Source organism: Chiloscyllium plagiosum, chromosome 6 (genome assembly GCF_004010195.1).
Source record: "Chiloscyllium plagiosum isolate BGI_BamShark_2017 chromosome 6, ASM401019v2, whole genome shotgun sequence".
In the NCBI taxonomy this organism is placed as follows: Eukaryota; Metazoa; Chordata; class Chondrichthyes; order Orectolobiformes; family Hemiscylliidae; genus Chiloscyllium; species Chiloscyllium plagiosum.
The window spans coordinates 77124512-77149038 of NC_057715.1; the positions used below are offsets into that span (position 1 = coordinate 77124512).

The 24527-nt window shown below is 39.0% G+C and overlaps 1 protein-coding gene across 4 annotated transcripts in view; it reads left to right on the plus strand.

Moving 5' to 3' along the window:
* Positions 1-24527, plus strand: part of ift88 (intraflagellar transport 88 homolog) — a 302741-nt gene that overhangs the window by 231380 nt on the left and 46834 nt on the right. For 3 of the 4 annotated variants that reach the window (XM_043691899.1, XM_043691897.1, XM_043691901.1), the window contains 6 exons: positions 3704-3774; positions 5432-5518; positions 14479-14578; positions 16337-16423; positions 17122-17308; positions 21999-22107. In XM_043691899.1, coding sequence (XP_043547834.1) covers positions 3704-3774; positions 5432-5518; positions 14479-14578; positions 16337-16423; positions 17122-17308; positions 21999-22107 — 641 coding nt within the window. Of the gene's footprint in view, positions 1-3703; positions 3775-5431; positions 5519-14478; positions 14579-16336; positions 16424-17121; positions 17309-21998; positions 22133-24527 lie in introns of all 4 variants that reach the window. The other variant, XM_043691900.1, reaches the window with a different exon arrangement.

The window sequence follows — 24527 nt, forward strand, 5'->3', positions numbered from 1 at the left end:
TCTTACTTTCTCTTTTTCTTTCTCTCTTTCTCTCTCTCTTACTTTCTCTCTCTCTCTCTTTCTCTCTTTCTTTCTTTCTCTCTCCCCCTCTCTTTCTTACTTTTTCTCCCTCTTTCTCTTTCTCTCTCTCTGTCTGTCTCTCTCTCTCTCTCTGAATTGTGATGTGCAGGAGCCGGTTTTGGACTGGGTGGACAAAGTTAAAACCACACAACACCAGGTTATAGTTCAACAGGTTTATTTTGGAAGCATTAGCTTTCGGAGCACTGTTCCTTCATCAGGTGGTTGTGGAGCAGAACCATAAGACACAGCATTTATAGCAAAAGATTAAAGTGTCGTGTAACTGAAATGATATATTGAACAAACCTAGATTGTTTTTAGTCTTTCATCTTTTAGAATGGGTTGCAGCTTTCATTTCATTAATATGTAAATCCCAGAACTTTTTTTAAGTCACATTCTCAAATTAAATTATGGTTTTATAGAAAAAAAGTGACATCTCAGCTAAGACAGTGCAAAGATGTGAGGTTAGAATCTGTCTGTTTCCAAATTCTGGGTCAGACTGGTTCTATTTCTAAAGTGGAATTTACAAAATATTACATGGATTGACTGCCTGCAGATTGTGTATTTTTTGAACAAATAGAATGTTTCAGCAAATACAAATTCACCCCGTAGATTTATATGTGTGCGCGAGCATGTGAGGGAGAAATAGAGTATGAGTACACATGAGAAAGTATGTGTTCCTGATGAAGGACTTTTGCCTGAAATGTCGATTTTCCTGCTCCTCGGATGCTGCCTGACCTGCTGTGCTTTTCCAGCACCACTCTAGTCTAGACTCTGATTTCCAGCATCTGCAGCCCTCACTTTTGCCTACTGTGTGTTTGCGTCTGTGCAAGCTTGGTAAAGTGTGTGTGATGGAGTATAAGCCTGTAAGTGTGTGTGTGTGTGAGAGAGAGAAAATGTATAGTGTATCTATAGGGGTCATCTGTCGCGCTCTCTCGCTTGCTCTCTCTCTCTCTCTCTCTCTCTCTCTCTCGCACTCTCACTCACTTGCTCGAGCTCAATTCTTGTCTCCCCCACCCAAGGTGCAAAATGATATTCTCTCTCTCTCTCTCTCTCTCCCTCGTACATGATGCTCTTTTTCTTTTTGCATACAACTATTCTAGAACATTCTTCTCACTTTCATTTGTTTATATAGAAAATCGTTAATTTCTTCCCAGTTCACATACAGGCTTCTTCTTTTCCTACTTCATTGGGATATTCTCATTCCCAGTAAGTTCTTGTACCATACCTTCCAACTGCTGCTATTGCTGTTTTATTTGACAAGAAGGAAGAAATTATGATAAAATAAAATTGTTGTGAATTCGGGAACTTCCCATCATTGATTCAGTTCCTTTTTAGATTAATTCAGTCAAACAGGGTTATCTTTATTAAACATTGCTTCAGGCCATCATCTTTATTGCTTGTAGAGTTTGATTCCACAGGTCAGATCCAGGAGAGGTGCAAGATTTCTTCTGTAACTTTTAAAGCTCGTGGTAAAGGAGGTAATGCAGTGGCATGGATCAAAGATTCTTTAACAGAAAGAAAGTGGAGTGTTGGAATAAGTGGGCCATTTCTTGACAGACTCTGACTAGTGAAGTACCGCAAGGATAAGTACTTGGATTCCAGCTGTTCATAGTATATCTCAATGATATGTTGGATGTATTATTTTCAAATTTTCAGATGATGCAAAGCTAACATGAATGTGTGTTGTGAGGAAGATGGAAATTGTTTTCGCAAGGATTTGGACAGGCTTTTGAGAAAAACATGTCAGCTGGAAAATAATGTGGGTTAATGCAAAGTTGTCTACTTTGGTAGGAACAGATGTGCAAATGTTTCTTAAATAGTGAGAGATTGGAAAGTGTAGATGTGCAAAGGGATTTGCATGTTCTTGTGAATAAATCATTGAAGGCCCATATACAGGTGCAATAAACTATTAGGAAGGCTAAAAGAATGTTCCTTTTATCACAAGAGGATTTAAGTATCGTAGTGAAGTTTTACTTCAATTGTTTAGGAGCTTGGTTAGATCACATCTTGAGTACTGTGTGCACTTTTGGTCTCCTTAAGGTGAGAAAGATGATATTGCCATAGAGGCAATTCAACAGAAGTTCATCAGTCTTTTCCCCATGATGGCCAGACTATCTTATGAACCGATTTTGGGCAATAAGGTACCTCGCCTCGCGTAAGGCTAATTAATAGGATAAGAGCCCATGGTGTTTTGGGTAGCATATTAGCTTGGATAGAAGATTGGCTAACTCATACAAGACAGAGAGTTGGGATAAAGACAGCATTTTCAGTGAAGTGACACAGAGTTCACTGTTGGGGCCCCAATTATTTACAATATATGTAAATGACTTGGATAATGGAAGTGAATGTACTATCACTGAATTTGTGGATGCCACAAAATTAGGTGGCAAAACAAGTAATGAGGATAACGCAAGGAGTGTACCGAGTGAATGGCCTACTCCTGTCCTTGTGTTCCTTTGTCAAAGATCCTTGTATCTTTCCTAAAGTGCAGTGTTTGGAACTGGATGCAGTACTCTAGTTAGGGCCTAACCAGTGCTTTATAAAGATCTGCATAACTTCTCTACTGCTGTACTCAATTCATTTATTACTGTTGAGTTCCCATAAGCAATACTAACTGTGTTCTCAATATATCTGTCACCTTCAAGAGTGTTGCACATGTAACACCAGGTATCTCTTTCTGTCTCTTCTAACTCTTGCCCTACTTGTTGCTTCTGTTATCTCTCATTGTTCCAATATGTTGTTAATTTTCTCCTTAGTAAACACCAGTACAAAGAATTCAATATGTAATGTAGCTTTGTCCTGTACTTCCCACTTGTTTACTTTCTTTGTTTCTAATAGCATCAGCCACAACTCTAACTATTCTTTTACTATTTACACGCCAGTAGAAGATATTCCTCTTTATATTCACCACCATTCTATTCTCATATTATCCCGATAAATCTTAATTCCTTCATCTCCCCATTCAACTTATTATATAACCTTGTTCTGATTTGAAGATTTCACCTGACATGCATCATACACCCTTCTGTTTTCCTTAAATATAATCTCCATCTCTCTTGTCATCTAAGGAGCCCTGTTTTTGTTATTTTGCTTCTAAAATATCTAGTTATACTTTATCTTGGAAAAAGTGAGGATTGCAGATGCTGGAGAGTCAGAGTCAAAAATGATGATGCTGGAAAAGCACAGCAGGTCAGGCAGCATCCGAGGAACAGGAGAGTCGATGTTTTGGGCATAAACCCTTCATCAAGAATTTAGGGTTTATGCCCGAAACATCGACTGTTCTGCTCCTCGGATGCTGCCTGACCTGCTGTGCTTTTCCAGCACCACCCTTTTCGACTTACAGTTCATCTTGTCAATCTTTGGTTTCATTTCACCCAGGCGAGCGTCAACACATAGAATTGATCCCTTTTCCAATAGAGTCATAGAGATCTACAGAAGTCTAGATATTCTATTATATGTTGTCCCATGATTTTCTCCATTATGAAACAAATCCTTCTGGCATGATTGTCATTCTTACGCAAGTGTTTCCCGGAGACATTTGGTTTGTTTAGTCTGTTTCATTTCCTACATCCAGTAATTTATATAATATCATAATTTCTGTTTCAAAATGATGTTATCTCATTATAAACTTTTGCATTTTTAGGATGATCCACATATGAATCTTGTGATTGAAGCCATCAAGAATGATCCACTCAGACAAATGGAGCGAGAGCGGTATGATAAATTTGCTGTTTTGAAAAATAACATGCCACTTATTTAATTTGCTCTTCTGGACCAACAAGTTATCTCTAGAAATAGTTGAACTTGAGACAAACTGAAAAAAAATTACATTTCAATGTTTATTTTGAGTCACTTGTTTCAAATATATTTATTCCAAACTATATTTATCAGCTGCTCAATACTTCATTAAAAAAAGATCACAGTGAAAGTTAACGCTGTGGACTTTCCTAATACAGAGGAACCTTGATTATCCGGCATTCGATTATCTGAATGTCTGATTATCCGGCAAGATCTCACAGTACTGATGCTTGGCTAAACTATGTTATCCAGCATTCGATTTCCGGAATTCGATTAATCGCATGAAATACTCCCCGCCTGTGTCCTTCGGATAATCGAGGTTCCTTTGTACTTATTTAATAATGCCATTTCCTGTGGAGGAATAATGTATTTATTTTAATCAGAATGAAACCTAGTAAATATATTAATAGAAAAACAGGCTTCTTCAGAATCAAATTTGTACCATGAAATTTCTTTTCATTCACCTGTTTCTAGAGGAATTATTTGTAAAATTTAGAAAAACCTCAATAAGCTACCATTTGGTAATTGTTTTTATTTGTTCAATGGAAGTGGACATTGTTGCTAGGACAGGATTTAGTATCCATCCCAAATTTTCCTTGAAAGTGGTGATAAGATGGCTTCTTAAACTGCTGCAGTCCATGGACAATAGGTACACCCACAGTGCTGTTAATATGGGGGTTGTATGTTTTTGACCTAGTGACATATAGTTCCATTTCAGGATGGTAAGTCTCTTGAAGCAGGAGTTGCAGGTAGTGGTGCCACTGTGAATCTGCTGTCCTTATCCTTTTCAGTGTTACTTTGCATGTTTGGGAGATGTTGTTGGAGGAGCCTTGGTGAATCGTCTGTATGTACCTTGAAATTGTACACACTGCTGTCTCTGTGCGTAAGTGGTGGAGGGAGTGAATATTGAAGTGATTGATGGGTTGCCAGTCAAGAATGCTATTTTGGCCTGAGTGGTGTCAAGATGCTTGAGTGTTGTTGGAGCTGCACTCCTTTACTCAAGTGGAGAGTATTCCATTGCCTCCTAACCTGTGCCTTTTTAATGGTGGACAACCTTTGAGGAGTCAGGAGGTGAGTTACTTCTCACAGAATTCCTAGTGTTGGATCTCCTTTTGTAGCCATCATCTTTATGTGTCTCGTGCAGTTCAACTTCTGGTCAGTGGTAACTTACATGGTGTTGATAGTCGAGGATTTGATGATGGCAATGCCATTAACTGTTAAGAAATGATGATTTAGTCCTCTCTTGTTGAAGATGGTCATATTGCTTGGCACTTATACGGATCAAATGTTAGTTTTCACTTATGAACCCAACATTGAGTGTTGTCCAGGGATTATTACATTTTGGCATGGACTGCTTCAGTATCTAGGGAGTCATAACTGTCCTGAACATTAAGCAATCATCAGCGAATATCCCTACCTTTCACCTATGATGAGGAAAGGTAATTGAAGTACCTGAAGATGATAGGGCCAAGGACACAATCCTGTGGAATATTGTGCATGCTATAGCTGGGTTAAAAATTTTATTGCAAAGACAATGTAATCACTTATGTTTTATATATATTTAATTGTGCAGGAAAGCAATGGCAGAGAGATTTATAATGACAGCAGCTAAGTTGATAGCACCAGCAATTGAAGCATCTTTTGCATCTGGATATGACTGGTAAGAGTTAATATGTATTTGCGCAACAACTTTGGACATACTGTGATAATCAAATAATTTTAAAGGAAACATACATGCAAAATACTACAGATACTGAAAATCTGAAATAAAAACAAAGTGGGAGAGGAAGTCAGCAGGTCTGGCAGCATCTGTGGAGAGAGAAAGAGTTAATGTTTTGAATCTGATATGACTTATTCAGAAGAATCATGCTGAACTCAAATCATTAACTCTTGTTTCCCTTTCCAAGGGTACTGCCAGACCTGCATTTCTCCAGAATTTTGTTTATGTAACATAAAGGAAAGATTACATTGAAAAGCCCTGGGCTGGATATTTGACAGGCATTTTCTACTCAGCAAGGATTGGAACAATAACCAAGTGCACTTGGGAATACACCCCTGTCTACTTACCAACCTGCCCAAGAGAAGCATAAGATTCCACCCCATTATGTTTGTATTTACTGTCAAATACATGTATTATTTTTATGGTTGTAAAAGTTTTGTGTTTCCAACGAAAAAAGCATGTGGATAATCTGCTGTTCAGCATCCATTCAGCATTCTTGAACCTGCCATCAAGAAATCTGTGAATGTATCTGTTCTAATGTTCTCTCCTGAAATCTGAGTCAGGTTTGGAATTCAATTTTTGGTGATTTTTGTCTTTAGACCATATATTATGCCAGCACAATTGCCCAGAATGAATTCAGTTAAAACAAATTCCTTTCATGTAATTAATGAGCATCCTAACGCACTTTGCAGAAGGATGTCAGAAACAGATCCAGGCCATACAAGGAGAGATTTTAAGTGCAAACTAAAAAGCCTGGCAAAGCAAGCAACTCAGAGATTTTGAAAGGATAAAGGGATTGAGACCAAGAGGGATAACTGAGCAAAACCCTGGAAAATAGAGAAAAGCAAAGTGGTGAAATCTGAAATAAACAAAAAGAGAATGTGCAGATTAAGTAGGATCTGTCTGCAAGTTAGAAATCAGGTGACCTTTGGTGGGGTGAAGGGGAAGGTCCCTAAGAAACTGGTGTTACGATCCCAACTGATGTTACTATTGCACACATGAGATTCCAGAACGAAATGTGGCTTGAGATATCATAATTTGTTTGTTTTTATTTAATGTTTTTTTCTGAATCATAATACTGCAGATTGAAAAACTACAAAACACGGGGCAGAATAAAGTCCCATCTACCCCAACTTTACATACTCAAATATCAGAGAGAGTCACGTCCAGCACATTTTATAGGTTTAACTTCATTGTTACTTTCAATTCCTGGTCTTGAGAGTTTGATATCACTTTCTTGATTATTCACACAAAGGAGCTTAAATTTTCTTGCTTTTAAATAACGCCTTCATATTTCTTAACAAAGCAGTGAAATTGTGGAAAAATAGAAATATAGGAACAAGAGTAAGCCATTTAAGTTGACCCTGCTTTGCCATTTAACATAATCATAGGTAATTGAACACTTCAGTGCCTTTTACCCACACAATCCCCTTCACTTATCCACATTATACTTTACCAGCCATGCATTTGCCTACTCACTCACCTTGTCCAAATCACATTGAAACATTTCTGCATCCTCTTCACAGTTCACCTTCCCAGCCAGTTTTGAAGATATTACACTTTGTTCCCTCATCTAAATCATTAATATATGTTGTGAATAGCTGGACTCCAAGCACACATACTTGCAATATCCAATTGGTCGCTGGCTACCATTCAGAAAATAACCAATAAATTCCCACTTGTTGTTTTCTGTCATCTAGCTAGTTCTCTATCCATGTCAGTACACTACTCCCAATTCCATGTGCTTTAATTTTATGTGGGACCCTATTGAATGCATTCTAAAAATCTAAATAAAAAAAATTCATTGGTTTAACCCTTTATCAACTCTACTCATTACATCCTCAAAAAAATTCCAGTAGATTTGTCAAGCATGATTTCCTTTTCATAAATCTATGCTGACTCCAATCCTGTCACTGTTTTCAAGGTGCTTTGTTACTAAATCTTTTATGATAGAATCTAGCATTTGCCTCATCATCGCTGAAATATTAACTGGTATATTATTCCCTATTTTCTCCCTACTTCCATTTTTAAATAGTGGTGTTGCCCTCTAATCCATAGGAACTGTTCCAGGATCTATAAAATCTTGAAAGGTGACCACCACTATTTCCTTAAGTACACTGGGATGTAGATTATTGGACCCTGTGAATTTGTCAGCCTGTTATGGACTAGGCCAGACCACTCAAAACATTCTTAAGAAAGCAGCCCTAGTTCTAACTTTGCAATTTGTCTCGGTAAGTGTACAGTGAAAATTACCTGGAGTAAGATAGCTAGGTTGACTACAAGATTTTAAAACAGACAAAAAATTTATTCACAAAATTACACAATGAAACACAGAACAGAATAAAGAACCCCTACAGAATTCAGCCTCTCCGATTAGACTTAATTATGCTGTTACGAATATACACAACAGTCCCATTAAGCAAACTCCTTTAAAAACCAGTATAAATGGAACACATGCTTACAGGTTGAAGTTGAAGGCAGAAAAGAGAGAGAGTTTGCACACAGCTCCCCGTTGAACTTCCCAGTTCAGGACTGAACTAAAAACAGCTGACCACTCTCCTCTCTTTATACAGGTCACTTTTAAAGCCTGACCACTTTGGCCTGAAGTCTCATCTGTTTACATAAAAACAAAAGGCCTCTCAAAATCCTTTTCATATCTGTACCAAACCAGAATGATCAGAGTCCGGCCCAGTTTATTGCCCCTCTGAAAAAAATCAAGCACAGAGTCTCCTTGAGCCAAGGAACAGCTATTAGAAAAAAGGGACTAGCTTTGTGACAAGCCTTTAATCCCATCAAGTTCCCTAACACTATTTCTTTCAAATACTCTTCAATTCCTTTCTCGCACGAGACCATATGTTCCCCAACATTTTGGGAAGGTTTTTGTGTCCTTTCTGAAGACAGAATATGTACTGAATTAGTCTGTAATCTATTTGTCCCTGTTTATAACTTCCCTGTTTCTTATTGTAAAGCACCTACATTTGTCTTCACTTATCTTTTTTCTTTACACACCTATAGAAGCTTTTATAGTCAGTTTATATGTTCACAGGTATTCTGATTTTCCCCTCTTCATCAATCCCTTTTTCCTCTTTGCTGAAATCTAAACTGAATCCAGTCCTCAAGTCTGCTTCTCTTCTTGGCCAATTTGTATACCCCTTCCTTGGATCTAATACTGTCCCTAATTTCCCTTGTTAGCCAAGGCCAGGCGACTTTTCCCATTTTACTTCTGTGCGAGACAGAAATGAACAGTTGTTTGCTGTTCGTCTACGCACTCTTCGAATGTTTTCCATTGCTTTGCTACTATCACATCTTTACGTAATGCTTAATCCATACCAGTACAGCATCTCCTATACCATTTGCTTTAACTTTGCTTGCCACCTTTCTCTGGAGACTTTATCAAAAGCCTTCTGAAAATCTAAATATACTACATACATCAACTGCTTTTTGTCAATGTGGTTAATAATACCCTCAAAAGACTCCTGTGTCAATGCTATGATTTTAAGAGATATATTTTGTCCTTTTTATTTGAAGAGAGGTTTTAAGAGAGAGGTACTGAGCTATCTATTGAAAACTCATGAAGTAAACAACTTGTGAGGACTTTGAGTTTTTATTTTAAAAATTGCAACAATAGAAGCACTCCGAATTGTGGTCACGTTCCCACAGAACAAGGATTTTTAGTTTTAGCTTTTGAGCAGTTGTTGCTGGGGTCTCAGCAGGGTTTGGAAACTACATGTACTTTTCTCCCTGCTACGTTCTCTCACAATTTTCTCTTGGTGTTTTCCTGCTGCTGGAATTGCATGCAAGACGATCTATTTTTCTGAATTTGCCTTTGTCAAGGATATGCTTATGGGATGTTACTATATTGGAACAGTTAATAGATACAGTAACTATTAATTATTTTATTAAGCATTTCAATAGGATTACAGCTAAGCCAATTTTTATTTGTTTTTTTAAACTATAATATATGAATAAAGTATATTTTGCTGGAAATCTGGTAGTTTGACCAATCAAATTGCATCTTAAACACAATACCTTGCATTTACCTTTAAAACAAGAAAATATTAGATTCTAGGCTATCCTCTTAATATATTTTGAGGGGATATGCTCTAGTTCATAACAGTCCCAACAAGTTTGTTAAACACAATTTTCCATTTGCAAGCCCATGCTGATTATGCCCAGTCAAATCATTTTTATTCAAGTATCCATTTATCACATTCTTTATGATAGACTCTCACATTTTTCTACAACTGACTTTCAAACTAAAACTCTTGCACTGAATTAACCTATATCCTAACTATTTTGAACTAATTCCTTCCTTCAGGAGAAAATGTTCTTGTATCTAATCCTGGCAGGTTTTCTGCAAACTACCAATAAAAGCTTTCCAATTTATGGGTTTGCCCTTGAACCAAAAAAAATCTTGGTTCTTCTAAACCAAAAGCAAGCTCATGCCTTCCAGTGTTTCCTCTCTCCAGTTGTTGAATACTCAAAATACAAACAAGTCACTGTCAGCCAAGAATTGCACTAGTCACCTGTTCTCTGGCAGATACTGGTTTAAAATTATGGCTCCAAAAGAATGTCAGATGAATAATTTAAACTCCTTCATATACATAGACCAAAGAAACATACCACTAGTTCAAATGCCTAATTCTAAAATAAATAATATATGTAAATTGATTCCGGTCTGATGAAAGGAATTATATGGTACAAAGAGAATTTGTGGGCGGCTCGGTGGCACTGTGGTTAGCACTGCTGCCTCACAGCGCCAGAGACCCGGGTTCAATTCCCGCCTCAGGCGACTGACTGTGTGGAGTTTGCACATTCTCCCCGTGTCTGCATGGGTTTCCTCCGGGTGCTCCGGTTTCCTCCCACAGTCCAAAGATGTGCAGGTCAGGTGAATTGGCCATGCTAAATTGCCCGTAGTGTTAGGTAAGGGGTAGATGTAGGGGTATGGGTGGGTTGCACTTTGGCGGGGCAGTGTGGACTTGTTGGGCCGAAGGGCCTGTTTCCACACTGTAAGTAATCTAATCTAATCTAATCTAATCTGTAGTGGAGTGAGATGACACTATTTATTGAAGCTTTTTGTCTTGCACATGTAAGGAAATTTCACAAGAAATGCCAAAGTAAAGGAAAAAGAACATTTTTACCAGGTTGGGGAACCACTGTCCTGGAGCTGTATCAGGCCTATTGCTAAATTGAATCCAGCCTGCCAGCTCACAGCAAGATCCTGTGACAAATGGCACATTGAACATCAACAACACTCGCATCATGACACAGTTGAGAATGCGGGAACCACCACCAAAGAAGCACATTGGAGAAGAACAACCTGAAAGCCTGAAAAGCATGGAGAAATGGACAATTGCCTTGGTTTTGTCACAGTGAAATGCAAGCCCATGGGATTGAACATTAGAGAAACAGTTTCTGTCATGACAATTCCAATGTAAAACGACATTACAGCACAAAATACTTCAAATGCACCAAATTCCGTGAACAGATGCACTTGTATAAAATCAGGGCACTTTGGAAAAATCTTGGATGCGCAGCCAGCAAATTTCAGAAGCCTGAGAAAGAAGATGGGCAGTATTACTTATGCCAGTTTTGTGATGAGTGAACTCACTGCCAATAACATAAACCACAGTCATAGGCTAAAGTTTGTGAAGGAGTTATCATTGCAACTGCACCTGTACTGGCTCCAGAAAAAATTACATTCTTTCAGAGTGTGAATTTGTCTCATAGAATTGTACCAGTTTAGATTAATGATCTGACTCTAGACATTGAAATATCTCTGAAAGATTCTCTGGCTAATTTTGAGGTTAATTGGACATAACAAGTACAGGCTAACTGATGATCTTTGTGCATGGATTCATAGTAGATTTTGAACTTGGAGAGGATTTGTTTTTTTTTAGTGGCAATGCACTAAAGGGGTAGATATTTTTGAGAGGCTTATATTAACTTCAGTTACCATTTTAAAATAGTGTTCTTCCTACTGATGGTGCTCTAGCCATTTTTGGTTCTCTGAGGGGTTAGCTTTTCTCATTAAGAAAAATTGATCAGCTCATCCTTGATCCAAGTTATTGAATTCTATGCCATTGCTTCGTTTAGCAAGAGAATTTGCATATACTGTCCCTGCAGCTGAGCCACATAGTGGTGAAGGTTTTCAGCATTAACTTTTTTGAAAAACAGAGCTTCAACATTAGTTAATTTAAATGGTTAGTTAAAGACCTTGAATCAGAGTACTTGAATCAGCTGGGGATGTATGCTGATCTGGCTTAATGAAGTAAGGAATGTAGTGAGAACATTCACAGAGAGTGAAGTGATTACACTGAGGTTAGCCAACGGGACCTCTCAATATGAATTTCCTGTTTTGGGCTTTTAATCTGCTCCAATCAGGGAGAACTGCTGACATAAAAAGGTGAATGTCAGGATTGACTCACTGCGCAGCAGTGCTATTATCAAATGCTATGCATTTATCAATAAAGGGCGATTAGTGATCGGATGCTGGCCTCTGAAGAGTTGCTTCAGAGAGGAAGGAAATACCTGTGGCTGAGTTGAGTAAGCACAAATGTGTGTGTGACTTGTTAGTAAAACTCAATGTCAAATTACAAAAGCAGCATCTTACTTCTCTTCCAAATGTGAAATCATTAAAAGCCAAATTAAAGTTATGGCAAATGCAGTTGGAAAGGTCAAATTGTGCATTTTCTTATCCTTCAGGGACATCTGCAAAATCTGCACAATAGAAGAGTCACAATAGGGATTGTGCAAACTTGCTTCAGAAATTTTGTGTATGATTTCAAGGCCAATGAATGAAAGTACTAGAATTACATTTTTTCAGACTGTTCAATATTGAAGCTGTCGATGCGTCAGAAAGTCTCCAACTTGAAATCAACTGTAAAGCAACATTGAATTGAAGGCCAAATACAAGAACCTGCCTCGGCTGAACTCTTACAAACTCCATGTAGGTGCTGTTGACTTTCCAAACTTGAGAAGACCTGTGCTGAGAATTATATCACTGTTCGGAGCTATATCCTACTGTGAACAATTCTTTTTAAAACATTTTCTGGCAAAGAACCACCTGTGCTTTCATTTAACAGATGTAAATTTGGGACAATAGTTGTGATTAGCAATATCTTTATTGCTAGCAGACAATGGAAGGCTCATTAAGGCAAACCAACCTCAGCCATTGCATTAAAACAACAGGTGAGTTGAATGCTTTGCTTTGGTTTTAATCTTCCAAAAAAAGGGCCTTAGTTTACCCTTTATGTACGGCTGTGAAATGATTTCATCCATGTGTCACCAGCCCTCGTCGGAAATAGGTTCCTCACCTCTGATTTCTATTGTATGAAAGGAGAGTGGTGATTGGTTGACAGATTGGTAGATGTGTTGCTGTGGAGAATTCACCAGTTAACTGACAGTTAACTCCCAAAGTTCATTTAAATTTTAAGCATGGTTGACTCCAATTAGTTTCAGAAGAAGAGTCACTGGATTCAAATGTTAACTCTGTTTTCTCTTCACAGATGCTGCCAGACCTGCTCAATTTCTCCAGTAATTTCTGTTTTCATTTGTTTCAGTGTCTGTTAAGGAACCTGCAGTCTTAGGAGCCTGCCTGCCACCCTAAATTGAATGGCATGCCTAGAGGAGCCTTCTTAATTTACTGTCTCTGGGCATGCTGACAGCAAGTGCAGAAATAAGACTCAGAAATGGTCCTGCCTTTTTATTATTTTCAAAGAGAACATCATCCTGCTCAGCGTTTATTTTGCCAGTATTCTTTGTGAACAGAACTTGCATGCGTTATGTGCAAGTTATTATTTTAGATATTTATATGGGGGGATGCATGTTGTCTTTGTGTGCTATCTTTGCTGGTGCAGGACGAAAACCTTGACATACCTGTCCTACTTCCAGTGGGTGAAAAATAAATGTATAATATTAGGTATACCTATAGTGTACTGCTGATATCAGTGAATATTTTCCTAATTTGCTCACAGATGCAGTGGATTTAGGATATTGTAGTAGCCAACTTCTGGTTTTCAACTAAGCAGTACCTTGGTTAGAAGTGGTTTCAAAGAATGTCAATCTCCTTTGTTATTGCTCCTTTTGGAGTTTTCCAGAAAGCATTGCTAAGTGCTGAAGTCTTTTTCATGCCCATCATCCTACCCTTTTGCAAGGAATGTTTGCCTTCAATAATCAATTCTAACCCTGAATTCTCATTATTTGCAAGCAGCAATCCTTTAATTACTGCTAGTTTATCCAGTTTTTGGAAGTTCTGAGCCTACTGACAAGGAGGGCTCTTTGATATTTTTCCACATAGCAGGTGTCACACCACTACCAGCATAGTTGCAAAATCTTTGTGGTTGAATTTTGGAATCTCAAAATAATGATAGAATGTATTTATACTTATTTTCCAGTTTCAATTGAACACTAAAATGCAAAAATATGTTTGTAATGCGAGAACATCATAGTGGTTATGGACGGCATTATTGTGATAAAGTATTGATACTTATGATCACAGGTTTTACCAAACTCCCTCCATTTTGCTGTAGAAGTCTATGGAAGTTCCTCGGGCAAATTAGCTTTGTGGTGGCTATTCATAACATAAACTGACCATAAACTGGTATTTGTTTGGCATTCATATACAGAAACTGGGAAATAAAAAGCTAATTTTGTGGCGCTGTGGAATTCAACACATTGTTATTTTGTAGGAAACTTATTGCACAACTAAACCAAGAATCATAATTCTGATGTAGAAGTAAAAAAAAGCATATTTCCATGGTCTATCACTGATATCCTTTTCTTAGATTAATGTAAGCTATTCTGGTTCTCCTCCCCACAAAAGTCACTGTGTAACTTGAAATGTGAAGAGGATCTGGTTTTTCAGGAATGATTCAAAATCCAATTGTTAATTGTTACAGGTGTGTGGAGATGGTGAAGGCGTCCCAATATGTTGAACTAGCTAATGACCTGGAAATAAACAAAGCTATTACTTACCTGCGACAAAGGGATTTTAACCAGGTAGCACATGATAATGCCATTTTTATTTCTGCTGGATTAATATAAACTGTTTTAAACAATGAATCATAATTTATCCTTTCTCATTCAACATCCACATTCATCCCTGATACTGCACAACCAGGAAAAAAACCTCTCGAGTTTAGTTGCATTTACATTTTTCAGTTAAAAAGATACAAAAAGTGCTCAACAGGTCGATTTGCATATAAAATAGAATTTAGGTAGCTATTTCCACACAATTTCTTTTTGAAAAGGTCCTTTTGGTTCTCAACTGCTTATGAAGGGTTGTAACTTTAGAATTTTCCCCTTTGTTTCCTGCTGGAAAATGTAAATCTCCTTTTTAGTTCATTGATCTGTGGTTCTTTTAATGATGGTTTCCACCTTTTGTAAATTGTTTTCAAACATTTATGAATGATTTCCTGGCATTTTCATTGATTTTCAGTTGCCGCAGAGGCATTCAGTTCTGGACTACGTTTGTTATTTTGGAATTAAGTTAATTGATTGTGAGCTGAATTCAGAAGTTCTTCTTTAATCTCCATTGTTGGTCAGCTGCTAATGACAGATAACCCATGCTAATGTATATCCAGTTAAAAATTTATGGCAAAAAAAGACGAAGGTATGTAAAAGATTACCTTAGTGTAATACTGTTTGTGCATAGAAGTTAACTAAATTGTAGCTGTGGAGCAGAATTTAGTGTCAGTTTATCAATCAGATACCTAACTGGATAGCATCAGGCTACCCACTGAATCAAGGCCCCTGAAGGATGGAAATTCTCAGCCTGAAAGTTGTTTGTCAAACAGAGATTAGCATCATCACCTGAATCAGTGGCAATTACTGGTAATGCACTGAAATCTTCACTTGTAGTAAGGTAAGTGGGATGGAATAGAGCTTTTGGGTGGGAGGTTGCCAGCGTGTTTGGAGTTGGGTATCAGATACAGAGCTTCCACTTCCCTCTGATAGATCCATTGATTGAACACTAGATGCCTGCATACAATTGGTGAGGGGAAGAAAAAGGAGGGAAAATCATAACTTGATCTCATCCTTGCTGCATCTGTCTGTGACAGTATCGGTAATTGTGACCGTCACACAGTCCTTGTGGAGACAAAGTCTATTCTTCATGTTAACCCAACCATCCGTTGGGTTGTGTGGGACAACCACTGTGCTAAATAGGATAGAGTCCAAACAGATCTAGCCACTCAAGACTAAATGTGGACCATTAGCAGCAGCAAAACTGTACACCAATACAATGGCCCAGCATATCTGCAACTCTATCATTATCGTCAAACTAGGGCATTAACCCTACTTCAGTGAAGAGTGTGGGAGGGCATGCCAGAAGCATAAGAGCAGAAATTAGGCCTTTCAGTCAATCAAGTCTGCTCCGCTCTTCAAACATGGCTGATAAGGTTCTCAACTTCTTTCTCCCGCTTTCTCCCCGTACCCTTGGTAGTCAAGGCAGCACCAGGCAAACAAAAGACAAAGCGGTCAACCTGATGAAGCTACTTGTATGCCAAACAGCATAAATGGCAAGTGACAGACTGAGCTAAATGATTCCAAAAACAGAAGATCAGATTGAAGGTCATGGTCATGGTCATGGCATGCAATTAATTTCTTTTGCACCAAAATTGTTATTTCCCATAGAATTCTGGGTTTACATTTTAATCAGAAATTTTTAAAAAATTATCCGACCAGGTTTCTCATTGTAAATTTGAGCATTGTTTTGAAATATTAATAAAATAATATATTTCCATTTCTAATTTATAGGCTGTAGAAACCCTGAAAATGTTTGAGAAGAAGGATAGCAGGGTTAAGAGCGCAGCTGCAACAAATCTCTCTTTCCTTTATTTTTTGGTAGGTACTAAGATCATAACTGTTACATTTCGTATTAGTAAGGCAATACACAAATGTGTTTTTTTTTCCACAATTTGTATATTTGCGCATGGTTCTTGCTATTTCACATTTGGAATTCATCATTCACCAATCGATATTGTTTTCTCATCCTATTAATTTGTTGACCACAAAATCAGTGGATCAGCCACTGATGCTTTATTGAAACAGGTAGCTAGCTCCATTAAGTTGACAGCCAGCATGTGGAAATGTCATCTCTGCTGGAGGTAAAATTTCTTCTCCTTGCCTTAATAATGTAAATTGGCTGCCTACCTTTGCAGGCAGCCAATCAGGTTCCACACACAGTGCTGAGTTGTTCCCGTGCAGCAGGAATGCATTTCCTCCAAGCAGTTTCCCATTAAATCGTTTCCCGCACCGTAGGACTGCAAGGTACTGAATTTAAATAGCAGACAGACTTACATTTAAATTTGGGCATTTTCATTGGAAGTCAGTAAGGATGTTTATGAATTGGCATGATCTATAACAAACAAGTTTTATAACTGTGTTGCATTTCCATTATTACTATAGTGTAAAATCATATTTTTTATGAGTATCACCTGAGTTTGAAAGAAGACAATCATGAATTTTCTGAAATTGAATGAAGGAAAACTTTTAAAAATTGGTCACGCATAGCAGAAATCATTTTCATTGAACTTGTGCAGGAAAATGATTTTGGACTTGCAGACCGATATGCTGACCTTGCTATGAGTGCTGATCGATATAATCCAGCAGCATTGACAAATAAAGGAAACTGTGTCTTTGTTCGAGGCGACTATGAAAAAGCAGCTGAATTTTATAAGGAAGCTTTGAGGAATGATTCTTCTTTTACTGAGGCACTCTATAACTTGGGTGAGTTGCAACATTTTTTAATTTCTCTAGTAAAAATCTTATGACTTCTGAGTATTAATCCTTTAATATTGGCAGTATCATCTTTATTTCAAGAATGTGAAGCATTTTCCAGTAGGTTATTCAGTATACACCATTGATTCAGAATTGCTTTGTGATTTAATTTATTCAGAGCTTATTTTCTGCTAAGTTCACTGTGCCATTCATTCAGATAGAAACATAGGAACAGGAGTAGGCCATTCAGCTGCTCGAGCATGTTCCACCATTCATGGCTGATATGTGATGGAACTCCATATACCTGCCATTGGCCCATTCCTCTTAACATCTTCGCCTAACACAAAATTATATGTCTTATTTAAAATGAACAACTGATATAGCACCCTCTGCAATTCCAAACATCTACCACCATTTGTATGTGGATGTGCTTCCTAACATCTTTCCCGAATGATGTTCTGGCCTTATTCTTAGGCTATTCTCCGGTTCTAGAATCCCCAAACAGTGGAAATAACTTATTTTTATTTACCCTGTCCTTTCCTATTAATATATATTTTTTAATTCACATGTAGGACATAGGTATTGTTGGCTGGCAGCATTTATTGACCTTGAGAAAGTGGTGAGCTGCTTCTTGAACTGCAACAGTCCATATGCTTAGGTAGACCCAAAGTACTGTTAGGAAAGGAATTCCAATATTTTGATTCAGTGACACTAAAGGAACAGCAGTTTATTTCCAAGTCAGGATGATGCGTGGCTTGGATGGGAACTTGCATGTGACAATTGTGTTCCCATGTATCTGCTGCCCTTGCTCATTGGTTTGGGAGGTGTTGTCTAAGGAACCTGGATGAATTGCTACAGTGCATCTTGTAAATTGTATGTGTCACTGCTACAGAATGTCAGGAATGGAGGGAATGGATATTTATGGATGACATTAAATCAAGCAGGCTGCTTTGTTCTGTATGTTGTCAAGCTTCTTGAGTATTGTTGGATCTGCACCCATTTGGGTAAGTGAGGAGTACTCCATCATAATCTTGACTTGCGTCTTGTAGATGTTGGACAGGCCTTGGGGAGTCAGGATGTGAGAAACTCGCCACAGTATTCCTAGCTTCTGAACTGCTCTTGTAACCACTGTATTTATATGGGGCGATTCAAGTTAAGTTTCTGGTCAATGGTAACTGGATGTTGGTAGTGGGAGATTCAGTAATGCTAACACCATTGAATGTCAAGGAGAGGTGGTTAAATGGTCTCTTTTTGGTGATGTTCATTGTCTGGCATTTATGTGGTGTGAATGTTGTTTGCCACTTGTCACCCAAGCCTGGATATTGTCCAGATGTTGTTGTCTTTGAACGTTGACTGCTTCAGTATGTAGGGAGACTGAAATGATGGTGTCTTGCCCACAGCATCTCATGGATGTTCAATTGTGCAATCATCAGTGAGCATCTCCAGTCTGACCTTATGATGGAGGGAAAGTCATTCATGAAACAGCTGAAGATGGTTGAGCCTAGGAACTACTGTGTAGGAAGAACTCCTGCAGAGTGTCCTGGATTTGAGATGACTGATCTCCAACAGCCACAACAACTTCCTATGTGCCAGATATGACTCCAACTAGCAGAGACTACGTCCCTGATTCCCATTGATTTCAGTTTTGATAGTCAAGCGTGGCCTTGATGTCAAGGGCTGTCAGTTTCACCTTACCTCTAGAATTCTGCTGTTTTGTCCATGTTTGAAGCAAGGCTGTCATGAGATCAGGAGCTAGTGAAACACAAACTGGGCTTCAATGAATAAGTAATTGCTGAGCAGGTGCTGCTTGATAGCACTGTTGATAACACCTTCCAGCACTTTAATGATGATCAAGAGTAGACTGAGGGGGTGGTTATTCTTTGGGTTGGATTTATTCTGCTTTTTGTGTTCAGGACATACCTGGGATATTTTCCACATTCCACAGTGTTGTAACTGTTCTGAAACAGCTTGGGTAAGGGAGCAGTAAGTTCTTGAGCACAAGTCTTCAGTATATTACCGGCATGTTGTCAGGGCCCATACCTTTTGCAGTAGCTAGTGCCTTCAGCCATTTCTTGATGTCATGTGGAGTGGATTAAATTGACAGAAGCCTGCACCTGTCATGGTGAGGACCACTGGAGGAGGCCAACATGGATCATCCACTTGGCACTTTGGGCTGAAGACTGCTGCAAATGTTTCAACTTTGAATTTTGCACTGATGTGGTGGGCTCTTGATCATTGCGGCTGGGGATATTTCTCCTCATGCGAGTTGTTTCATAATCCACTACCATTCAGGATTGAATCTTAGCTCTATCTGTCACTTGCTGCTTATGTTATTTGACATGCAAGGAATCCTGCTTGGTAGCTTCACCAGGTTGACACCTCATTTTTTAGATAAGCCTGGTGCTGCTCCTGGCATGCCCTCCTGCATTGTCAATTGAACCAGGATTGATTCCCCTAGCTTGATAGTAATGTTAGGCTACATATTGTGTTGGAGTAAAATTTTGCTGCTGTTGATGGCCCACATACCTCATAGATTCCCAGTCTTGAGTTGCTGGATCTGTTTGAAGTCTGTACCATTTAGCATGGTGATAGTGCCAAACAGTATGATGAACGGTATTCTCAATGTGAAGGCAGAACTTCATCTCCATAAGGACTCTATGATGGTCACTCTTACCAAATTATGTCAAGTATGTTTTTCCCTCACATCTTCCACAGACCCAGTTTAGCAACTATGTCCTTTAGGACCCAGTCAGCTCGATCAATAGTGCTGCTGCTGAGCTCCATCCAGAGTAATTTTGTGCTTTTGCCAACCTCGGATTAAATTAGATTTTATTGTCACATGTACTGGAGTATGAAAGTACAGGAGTGCAGTGAAAAGTATATAGAATCAGCACTCTCCAGTGCTGTCTCAGAATACAATAGTTAGAATTAAAAATAAGAGCAGAAGTTAAAGAAACAGAAACAAAAGAAAAATAAAATGTCCAGATTATTGTTACTGCCACCATGAGCCTTGAGCTGGACCCACCAAAGCTGCACTGCCACCACTGCTGCTTTGCTGCCACTGATGTCACCACCTCAAGTCCTGCACCCCACGACTGCCTGCACCAAACCCACCAACGTCAAACTCTGGCACCATCAGTCACCGCCAGGCCCACCTTGCTGATGCCATCTTGGAATCACTTGAAGTATCAGAGTCCACAACCTTCATGAACAAATACAACAGTCTAACCCTTTGAACCAGCACTGACATCAGAGCTGCCATTGATGCCGGTACCTCCAACAGCACATTGAGTCCTGTGCTGGGCCCCCCCAATATTGGAAGTCGCCACACTTGCTGCTGGGTCCATACTCCTTGCTATTACTGATACTCAGTGCTTCCTCTAAGTGTTGTTCAATCTGGAGGAGTACTAATTCATCAGGCAAAGGTAATCAGCAGGAGGTTTCCTTGCCCATGTTTAACCTGAAGCTATGAGACTTAATGGGATCTGGAGTCGCCCAGGGCAACTCCTTCCAGACTCTGTACCACTGTGCTACCAACTCTGGAGGTCATATCCAAGGATGGTGATGGTGGTGTCTGGGACATTGTTTGTGCATGATTTTGTGAGTGTGACTATGTCAGGCTGTTGCTTGATTTGTCTGTGAGACAGCTCTCCCTATTTTAGCACTAACTCCCAGATGTTAGTAAACACAGTCAACAGGACTGTTTTTGCCATTGTCGTTTCCAGTAACTGTCTGCTTTCGTTTCTTTGTTGAAACTTTGTTGCACTTGAAATGACTGTGTAGTTTGCTAGGTCATTCAAGAGGCCATTTGAGAGTCAACCATATTGCTAATGATCTGGAGTCACATGTAGGCCAGACCAGGTGAGGATGGCAGATTTCCTTCCCTAATGGACATTAATGAGCCAAATGGCAATGGTTTCATGGTCATCTGTGGATTTTTAGTTCCTGATTTTCTTTTAATGAGTTCAAATTCCATCATCTGCTGGATGTGAATTCGGATTCCCAGACCATGAGCAGAGCTTTTGGATGAATAGGTCTAGCTTCCTGAAGACTTTGATCAGATCACCACTTAACCTTCTAAAATTCTAAAGAAAACAGGCATAATTTGTATTATCCGTTGTCATAAATTATCTTTCAGGGAATTATTTGGGTTTTGCCATTACATGTGTATTAACGATATCTATTTGTGTTAGAAATTTTAATTGAAACAAAAATTAGACTCAATGTATTTCAAAACAAGAGTCTCATGGTATCCTCAATCATCCACAATCACTGGTTATAATATGATGTAATTTGGAGGCTATGCCTCAATTTTCTTTCCTTTTTTCTTTTCAACAACTGGTTCATCGCTGTCATAGCCCATTGTTCCCCAGTGAGAAGGACAGGTGATTAGCTTTTGTGCAGCTGTGAATGATCTCTAAGAGGTCACTATAAATAACTCATGAATGACTCTCCCTCTCTGCAGAAAATCACATGGTGTTTCTCTGTGCCTCCTAAAAGTGATACAATTAAAGTGTGAGGGCTTACAAACAAAACTCCTCATCAGAAGATAAGTTCACATAAAAAAAGGCACATCAGATCATTTATTCTTCTTCAAGATTTTACTACTTCATCTCACTATTCCACGATACCAGGCAATAATACTCCAGTACTTTTTTAATTTGCTACTACTTTAAAGACTTGTACTTTTTAATTTTAGGTCTTACTTACAAGAAGTTGAATAGGCTGGAGGAAGCTTTGGATTGTTTCTTGAAGCTCCATGCAATCATGAGGAACAGTGCTCAAGTTATGTACCAGATTGCAAACCTGTATCCTTTACAAACATTTGAGGCTGTAAGCACATCATTTGAATAGCGATGGAATTTTCATCAAATAATGTTTGTTTTGATATTTGGGAAAGCTTGTGGCTTTCCGAATAAATTGAGAGTGGATTTTTTTTTGCCAACTGTTGTAATTTGCACTTGCTTAGGGTTTTTCATGATCTCAGGATATCTGAAAATCCTTTACAGTCAATTCAATCTAAGTTTTAGAAGTGTAATCACTCTTACAATTTGGGGAAAAACAATAGCCAAAATATAGCAACAAGATGCCACAAACAGCAATAAGATGATAGCCAAAGGAAGAAAAGACATGGTCGACACCTCAAGTTGCATCAGCTCAGGTTAGACAGGTGGGAGTGGCAATAGCAGGTAAATTCAAAACAAAACTGTGGAAACATAGAACATTACAGCGCAGTACAGGCCCTTCGGCCCTCGATGTTGCACCGACCTGTCATACCAATCTGAAGCCCATCTAACCTACACTATTCCATGTACGTCCAAATGCTTGTCCAATGACGACTTAAATGTACTTAAACTTGGCGAATCTACTACAGTTGCAGGCAAAGCATTCCATACCCTTACTATTCTCTGAGTAAAGAAACTTTTTTTATAGTACTCGTATATAGTGTTCTCAGTCAATATTTGGAAAATTGAAGTCCCCCATGATAACTACCCTGTCTCTCTCACTCCTTTCGAGAATCTTCTTTGCTATCCTTTCCTCTACATCTCTGGAACTATTCGGAGGCCTATAGAAAACTCCCAACAGGGTGACCTCTCCTTTCCTGTTTCTAACTTCAGCCCATACTACCTCAGTTGACGAGTCCCAAAACATCCTTTCTGTAACAGTAATACTGTCCTTGACCAACAATGCCACACCTCCCCCTCTTTTACCATCTTCTCTGTTCTTACTGAAACATCTAAATCCTGGAACCTGCTACAACCATACCTGTCCCTGCTCTAACCATGTCTCCGAAATGGCCACAACATCGAAGTCCCAGGTACCAACCCATACTGCAAGTTCATCCACCTTATTCCGGATGTTCCTGGTGTTGAAGTAGACACACTTCAAACCAAACATGGGATCATGATGGAGCAAGATATCATAACGCTTGCCATCATAGAAAGAAAGTTGGTGCTACAAGAACTGATGATCAACATGGCTACCCCATGGAGATATTACATGGAAGGTGGCCTTGAGGAGGTGAGATTCAAATTTCCAGCCCTCAGTGAGAGCATCCTGATTGCATGTTGCTGAGACTGCATGTAGATCCTGGAGTGAAAAAGACAGAGCCACTGGACTCTAACAGACACTTGTTTTTTGAAGAAGAAGAAAGGACCCAAGGGAAGGTTACAGTGATGTGGGGTTGGTGTGTTTTGAAGGTCAGGCAGCAGAGGAACAGGAAGTGGGGAGCATTTTGGAATGGGAGTCTTCTCTGTGCCTGGGGCACCTCCAAACAATATAATCTCTTTCGTTGTCACCTTTTCCATGAAGTTATTTTCAAAAATGGCCTTCTGGATCTTCTCTGTTTGCCCACACAATTGTATAGTCAGTTCACTTTAATGTAATGGTTGCGTTCTTGTGCTGTCCCACTAATGGAAAAATCATGCTTTAGAAACAGCATCCCCTGTTCATCAACCATGTTACAGTAAATTTGCATTGACGCAGCACACATTATAACAAAACAACCTGTATTATCAGTTGGGCAACGAGTTAGTTGCGTTAATTGCACTGTTAACAAGTTCAGTTGCTTGTTAATTTTTTTTAAAATGGTGGGCGGGCTTCCAATTTTGGTACCTGCTCACATACCATATTATGAGAACTGGGCCAGAGATGGGCACAAAGACAGTGGACTAACCACAGTTGGCATGTGTTTTCAAAATTTTGTATCTTCTACCTGATGGAAGAGGATGGAAGAATGTATAACCGGATTGGGAGGGGTCTTTGATTATGTTGGCTGCTTTCCGCAGGCAATAAGAAATGTAGATGGAGTCAATGGCAAAAAGGTTGGTTTTCATGATGGACTGGGCTGTGTTCACAATTCTTTGTAATTTCTTGCAGTCTTGGGCCGAGCAGTTGCCATAATAAGCTGTGATGCATCTGGGTAGGGTGCTTTCTATGGTGCAGCTATAAAACTTGGTAAAAATCATTGTGGACGTGCCAAATGTCCTTAGCTTTCTAAGGAAGTAGTGGTGTTTTGGTGTGCTTTCTTGACTGCAGCAAAGGCATAGTTGGACCAGGATAGATTGTTGGTGATATTTTATGGTGGGGAACTTGAAGCTCTTGACCACCTCCACCTCAACACCATTGATATAGACAGGGCATGTCCTCTACTTTGCTTCATGCAATCAATGACCAACTCCTTCATTTTGCTGACATTGTGGGAGAGATTGTTGTCTTTACACCATGC